Source organism: Malaclemys terrapin, chromosome 12, assembly GCF_027887155.1.
Source record: "Malaclemys terrapin pileata isolate rMalTer1 chromosome 12, rMalTer1.hap1, whole genome shotgun sequence".
NCBI lineage: Eukaryota > Metazoa > Chordata > Testudines > Emydidae > Malaclemys > Malaclemys terrapin.
Window position 1 is genome coordinate 34,254,953 of NC_071516.1, and position 7,750 is coordinate 34,262,702.

Genomic DNA, 7,750 nt, shown 5'->3' on the forward strand with positions numbered 1-7,750 from the left:
TTCAGCAGGGTCAGGATATCACCTAATTTTTTTGACCCTGGAGAAGTCTTGATTTTCCTCACTCTATTGGGTTAGCAACTCCATTCTTCTTTGCCACAAGTCATCACTAGCTATTCTGAAGAAATGACCACACAACACCAAACAGAAAGATCCGTTTCCCACATTCAGTAAATCTCCACAGTTTATTGCCATTTCATTGACAGCTAAAACAATGACCTACCAGTTTCTAAATTCTTGTGAAAGCCATAAATTTACTGACTGCTTTTCTTAGGGCCTTTTTTACCTCTTTGTTCCTCAGGCTGTAGATGAGAGGATTGACCAGGGGTGTCAGGACAGTGTAGAAGACGGAGAACACTTTGTTCAGGTCTCGCAGTATCTTAGTTTTGGGGAGGAGATAAACAATGATCAGGGTCCCATAGAAAGTTGTAACCACAATGAGGTGAGAGGAGCAGGTGGAAAAGGCCTTTTGCCGCCCAGTGGTGGAAGGGATTCTCAGGATGGAGGTGATGATACAAATGTAAGATGTTACAGTCAGTAGAGATGGGGGCAGTGAACATACACCCGAAAGGACAACACCCAAAAATTCTATCAGGCGGGTGTCGCTGCAGGAGAGGTCTATCACTGGGGTGAAGTCACAAAAGAAGTGATCAATCTTACCGGGGCCACAGAAAGTCAGTTGTGACATCAAAGAAGTTGTTATGGTAATAGGCAAAAACCCATTTATCCAAGACCCAGCTGCTAGCAGGACACAGAATCGGCCATTCATACGGGCTCCATAGTACAGTGGTTTACATATTGCTAAATACCGATCATAAGACATTGCAGCTAAGAGATAACATTCTGTGGCTCCAAATAAACCAAACAAATAATATTGTGTAAGGCAGCCCTGGACAGAAATGGTTCTGTCCCCCGTCAGGAGACTGGCTAGCAGCCTGGGCAGGATGGTGCAGGTGTAGCAAGTCTCCAAGCAGGACAAGTTCCCCAGGAAGAAATACATGGGAGTGTGGAGGTGCTGATCAGTTACAATGAGTGTAACGATTAGGATGTTCCCTACCATGGTCACAATGTAGATCACTGACAAAAGAAGAAAGAGAAGAATTTGCAGCTCAGGGATATCCCCAAATCCCAGTAGGATGAATTCTGTAGCTGTTTTATTGCCCCAGTCTGCACTGGCCATAGGTAGTAGCTAAAGAAAATCCCGCATCCCCTGGAAGAGAACATAAAAATACATTTCAAGATTAATACACCATTAGCAAATAATGCCATAAGTTTCTTTTTTTTAATGTCTTCTGCAGGTCACTAGAGGAATGCAACCCAAGCTGCAAACTGACAGACAACTCAATCTCTGTAACAGATTTTTGATCTCCATGAACAGCAGCTTAAAGACACTGTCATTCTATATGGACACTGAATTTATGACACGCAATATCAGGCTAGGTATTCATATGGTATAGAAGTACAGGTTATATCAGTGTGAAGAACTGCATGGAAAGCACTGGAAGTCCTGTGCAATGCACAATAAAAATCTTTTATTTTATTTTTGTGTTGGCTTTAAAAAAATTGGTCAGCTTCATGGAGCTGCATGAATTTGTCATGTTCTAGATCAGGGGTTCTCAAACTGGGGGTCGTGACCCCTTAAGGGGTCACAAGGTTATTATGTGGGGGATCGCGAGCTGTCAGCCTCCACCCCCAAACCCTGCTTTTCCTCCAACATTTATAATAGTGTTAAATTTTTAAAAATATTATTTTAATTTATGGGGGGGGTCGCACTTAGAGGCTCGCTGTGTGAAAGGGCTCACCAATACAAAAGTTTGAGAACCAGAACATTAAAATATTTGGAAAGCCCATTCAATGTATTCTCTGCAAGGGCGTTTTGTTTGATCCCACCCCATGCTGCCCTGGTCTGCAGAAGGCAAGCCATGAGCAGGAAACCGTGATTCTAAAGGACCGAGCATTTACATGGCGAACCGGAATGGCCAGAGTTACACGATTGAGAACTCAAAAACAAACCAAAGATAAAATTCAGAGGTTTGAAAAGGGAAATAAATCCCCCTGCCTTACTGTATAGGACAATTAAATGGCTAATTAAATGGGTGGGTTGGAAGAAAGCTGCGCTGTGCACCTACCTCTTAAGTAGCTTGTGCATGTAATGGTTGGAGACAGGATACTGCACTGGGTGGATCAATGATCTCATCTGATCTAGCTATTTCTATGGTTCCAAACTATACTCTTCAGGCTGAGATTTCCAAACCTGCCTTGGGGAGCGGGGTGCACAGTAAAGAGGCTATGCAAAGCTCAACCTATACAGCTAAAACATTGTTAGCATCTATGTAGCACTAAGCTTCTCAACAGCTCAGGGAGGCAGATCCCCCTCCTGAAAGGTAAAACACAGCAGTGAGAAGAGAGGATGGACTTTATCAGCCGCTCACTCTTGTCCATCTGCAATTCTGATTTAACTGGAAAGAGTAATGAAGGTTGATTCACCTCTAAAACAGGTCTATTTCAAGCTGGAATTGTTTGATAGGACTCCTTTCTTTAGGATGGAGGTTCTACTGTCCATCTTCTAATGTCATCTCTCCATGTAGCTGATTTCCTTCAACAAGCAGATTCCAGTCTGGATGTCCTAGTTCTGCTTCCTGTTTGGTGTACGTTGTGCCTTGTATAAAAGTGGCCGTCTCTGGTGTCTCATTATTTACCCTTCTTGCAAGAAGGTGAAATCTCCCTGGACACTTCTGTAGATGGGATTTTAAATCCATGTTTAGGACAACTGGGACATTGTTAAGAACGTCAAACTCTTAACCTCAAAGGGAACGAGTTGGAGGGCATATAACTCCTAACTTCAAAGAAAAACTCTTCTCCATTTTTTACTTCTTTACCACATATATTAAATTCCCCCAAACTTTGTGAAAGCAGAGTTAAGGTTGCCCAGAGGTGCCTTGTGCCCCTCCAGAATGAGGAAAGTCATTAAACTTAAACCTCTGAAAACCCTGTAGTGGAGAGTTAAAGTACACCCATGTCACTGCAACACGACTTTAACTCCGATTCCTGGAGTGGACAATAGCCATCGTGTCTGAGTCAGTAGTGGGGGTGCAAAGTTTAAACCACTAACGGAAGTGGGGGATTCTCTAGCTCTTGATGTCTTCAGATCAAGACCAGAATATGCTTTTGTCAAACATAAGTTATTAGACTAAATGCAAAAGTGACTGGAGAAATTCTCCGGCTTGTTATACAGGCTACAGGATCTGTTGGTCCCCTCTGACTCTGAAATCTACTTACCCATAATCAAGAGGCGTGAGGAAGGGCTAAGAGAATAGGGTGGTGTTGGGGTGTGTCCCACAGATTTGAATTCCAGCCTTTGTCTGCGTGTGCTCCAAGCGGGTTTGCTGTATGAGGCGTAGCTGTGTTGAGCCGTGGAGGGATCAGCTGGAGCAGCTTGTGATCAGATCTGTTGCTGTGATGTGAGGCTGCACTTTGAGAGATCGATGGCTCATTGCAGAACTGAGTCCTGTCGGAGGGGCCAATGGAACTGTGCAGACCAGGCTCATGCACGGGGACAGGAATAGTTGATCAAACACTTCCAGAGATGCAGGGGCCCCCAGATCCCAACTGGGGTTGGGGAAGGTGCTGCCCTATTTCCCCCTTTGTCTGAGGTATGTCCCTCTCTGTCTCCTGGCCATTGCCCTGAGCGATGGCGCTATGAAGAGGTGTCTCTCCTTACCCCCACCCCACCCCCATATCACCCAGCTGGACAGGAGCAGGGGAGGGGAGGGGAGAGGAGGGGAAAGGGGTGGTGGCTTCACACCGGATAAGGGAATGTGGAGCTGACAAGTCCCTCCCCCTGCCATCCACACCCATGTCCTCCTTCCAGTGTTTCTCCCCTCCCCTGGCCCAACACACCCTCCCCCCCTCAATCCTCTCCCCTACCTCCCATCCCCATTTATCCATGAGTCATAGAGTTCAAGGCCAGAAGGGACCATAGGGACCATTAGGAGCTCTAGTCTGGCTCCCATATAGCATGTCACCCGGCTACCCATGTTTTGGACCCAATAACTTGTGTTTGGCTAAAGCATCTTCCAGAATGGCAGCCAGTCTGGGTCCGAAGATATTAAGAGATGGAGAATCCACCATTGGTTTGTTACAATGGTCAATCACCCCCACTGTTAAAAACATGGGCCTTATTTCTAATTTGAATTGGTCTGGCTTCATCTTCCAACCATTGATTCTTGTACTTCCTTTCTTGGCTGTCTTTACTGATGTCATACAGATCACATCACAGTTGCCTTTGCCAACCCAACTTGTCATCTCAAAGAGTGAAGTCAGGTTAGTTTGACAAGATTGGTTTTCCATAAGACCACGTTGACTGGCATTACTTATATTCCTAGCCTTTAATTCTTTATCGGTTGAACCCCGGCTCAGCTTTTCTGGTATTTCGACCAGGATTGTTGTCAGGACAACCGGCCTATCGATACCCAATCACCCTGGTTGCCTTTTTTGAAAATTGTCACAACATTATCTTCCTCATTCCCCGTCCCCTTGCTGAGTTCCAAACCCATCTCCTGTCTCCCCCCCGCCCCACACATTCCCCCTCACTCATTCCTAGTTCTGCATCCAAAATAAGGATCTGGAAATGCAATGAGCAGCTCACCTTAGATGAAGGGTATGTCAGAAATCCCTTGACCAAATGACCCTGCAACTTGTTTGTCTTAGATTGCACTCGGTTCCATTGCTCAGCATGGCCGAAATACTAACAGGTTAGTAGAGTCTTTCCATTTCCCGCTGTTTGATCAAGGCGAATGTACTTGACAATGCTGCTAAAATAAAACCAGGGGCTACACATCGATTTTAGAGCCCTTTGAAATGATGCTGCCAAACCAGAAATTTTGGTTTCAGGGCAAAACTCCCCACAGGAACCCTTCAGAATACAGGGACTGTGCCCGGGCCCCATGCTCCGAGAACTGCCAAGGACAGGGCTCAGACTCACAGTGCATGGGCAAAAAGAACAGGAGTACTTGTGGCACCTTAGAGACTAACAAATTTATTTGAGCATAAGCTTTCGTGGGCTACATCCCACTTGTGCCTGGGCATAACTTTGGTTCAGCAACCATCACCTGTAACCATCGAATTCTTGGGACAGCAGACCCACAAACGTTCACTCTCTTTGGCCTGCTTTCCCAATGCGCCAACCTGGAGTCCTTAACATAACCCTCAAGAGCTGTGACGCTTCCCGGGGGTACCCAGCACTGCGTGGTACCCCGTTACCATCTGCCTTGAGTGTGAGGAAGTCTTGTCTGTGCCTGTTGGGGATCCACCGGGCATGGGCAATACCAGCACTCCCCCTAGGCCTAGGCAGGCCCACTGTCAATCTACAGGCTAGTTATAGGCTTGTTCTGACCCTTGAGCCCCCTGGAGCATCCAGCCCCTGTTCCACTGGGCCATCACAGTATTCAAAGATCTGCTGCTTCCCAAGAAGCCGTGCACCCCGCTCACCAGTTTCACCTCAGCTCGTGGGGGGTATGGATCGGCGTTGACATCGCAGTCCCCATCAGGGCCTGGCACAAGCCGGGGAAGTAACAATCCAACCAGTGGACCAAATTCGGCTATGAATCCGCTCACACGCTGCCTGAGGCACGCCGTGCATATGCTAAGAAGACAACCTCAGCTCATTGCTCTGTTTAACACAGATCTGCTTATAGTGAAATCAGAAATAGGTTTAACTAACAACACACTGAGATTCAAGAATAAGCACTGGAAACAAATGGTTCCATATAAATTAAAATCCTAACAGGCATCCTAGTGCCTAGATGTAATTAACAAGATACTCTCATGTCTTGCTACGGCAGTGGTTTTCAAACTTTTTATTCTGGGGACTCAGTTGAAGAAAATTGTTGATGTCCATGACCCAATGGAGCTGAGGATGAGGGATTTGGGGTGTGGGAGATGCTCAGGGCTGGGGCAGAGGGTTGGGGTGCAGGGATGAGGGTTGCAGGGTGGGACTGGGAATGAGGGGCTCAGGGTGCCAGAGGGAGCTCTGGGCTGGGGCAGGGGGTTGTGGTGTGGGAGGGGGTCAGGGCTCTGGGCTGGGGGTGCAGGCTCTGAGCTGGGGCCGGGGATTAGGGGTTTGGGGTACAGGAGGGGGCTCTGGGTTTGGGGGGGCTCAGGGTTGGGGCAGGGAATTGGGGTGCTGGGTTGGGGCACGGGCTTACCTCAGGTGGCTCCCGGTCAATGGTGCAGCTGGGGTGCAGAGGCAGGTTTCCTGCCTGTCCTGGCACTGTGCACCGGAAGTGGCCAGCAGCAGGTCCGGCTCCTAAGTGGAGGCATGCAAGTGGCTTCGTGTGACTCTTGGATGCAGGCACCGCCCCCCTCCCTCCAGTTCCCATTGGCTGGGAGTATGGAGCCAGTGCTCAGGGTGGGGGCAGTGCGCAGAGCCCCATGATCCCCCGCCTAGAAGCCGGACTTGCTGCTGGCCACTTCTGGGGCACAGCATAGTGTTGGAACAGGTAGGCACTAGCCTGCCTTAGCTAGGCAGCACCGCTGATGGGACTTTTAATGGCCCGGTTGATGGTGCTGTCCAGAGTGACCCAATACTGGTTTGAAAGCACTGTGCTACAGTATTGCTCACCTGCGCTTCACGGGCAGGCTGGCTGTGACCCCTCTTTCTTACTTCTCCTGGGGTTCCTTTGTCTTTGAAAATCCCCAGGCCCGCACCTGGCCCAGACAGCAAACATCCATCCGTCTCCCGTGAGACTCATTGTTCGATATGCTCGACTCGGGTGACTTCAACAGTTTTGGAACAAAATAGTTTACATCTCTCAAACTATTGCCTGTGCAAATATCTTGCAGTAATTATGATGACCGGTGGGCTACTGTATATAACTGACCTAGGGGATCCCTGTAAAAGTCTATGGACCTCTGTGTTAAATGAAGGGGCGGGGGATAGCGCCCTTTTATGGACACCCCAGCCAGCCAGTTAGCTATAAAATCCCTGTTAGTAGCTGTTCTCTACTTGCTTTATCTGTAAAGGGTTAAAAAGTCCCATAGTTAAAAGGAAGGGAGCGGGCATCTGACTAAAAGAGCCAAAGGGGAGGCTAGAACTTTTTAAAATTGGGAAAAAACTTCCCCTTTGTTTGTCTGTCTGTTGTTCTCCGGAGAGGAGAGACAGGGCTGGAACTATGCTGTAAAAGCTTTGGCCAGGTATGAAAAACCATCAGATCATACCTAGAAACTACTCATTTGAACCCCAGATACGTAAGTAGATCAGGAAATGTCTAGGAAGATGCAATTAGGCTTAACTCTTTTATTTCTTTATGGCTTGTGGACTCCTATGTGCTAACCCCAGGTGCTTTTGTTTTGCTTGTAACCTTTGGGCTGGACTTCAAGAAGCTATCTTGATGCTTAATCCTTGTAATTGTTTTTCTAAAACCTAGCAAAAAGCCTACGTTCCAGATGTGTTTTCTTTCTTTTTCTTTTTAATAAAATTTACCTTTTTTAAAAACAGGATTGGATTTTTGTGTCCCTAAGAGGTTTGTGGACATGTTGTTTAATTAGCTAGTGGCAACAGCTCATTTCCTTTGTTTTTTCTTTCTCAGTTCTTCCCCGGAGGGAGGGGAGGTGAAAGGGGTTGAGGGTATCCCACAGGAAGGATTTCCCAAGTGCGCCTTCCTGGATTCTCAAGGAATTTTTTTGCATTTGGGTGTGGCAGCATCTACCCATCCAAGGTTAGAGAGAAGCTGTAACCCAGGGGTAGGCAACC

At 47.4% G+C, this 7,750-nt stretch overlaps 1 protein-coding gene across 1 annotated transcript; it reads right to left on the minus strand.

Annotated features, from left to right (window-relative positions):
• Nucleotides 1-226: 226 nt before the first annotated feature.
• Nucleotides 227-1,177, minus strand: LOC128846748 (olfactory receptor 11A1-like). Its single transcript, XM_054045996.1, has one exon. The coding sequence runs from the start codon at nucleotides 1,175-1,177 to the stop codon at nucleotides 227-229; it is 951 nt and encodes a 316-aa protein (XP_053901971.1).
• Nucleotides 1,178-7,750: the final 6,573 nt, after the last annotated feature.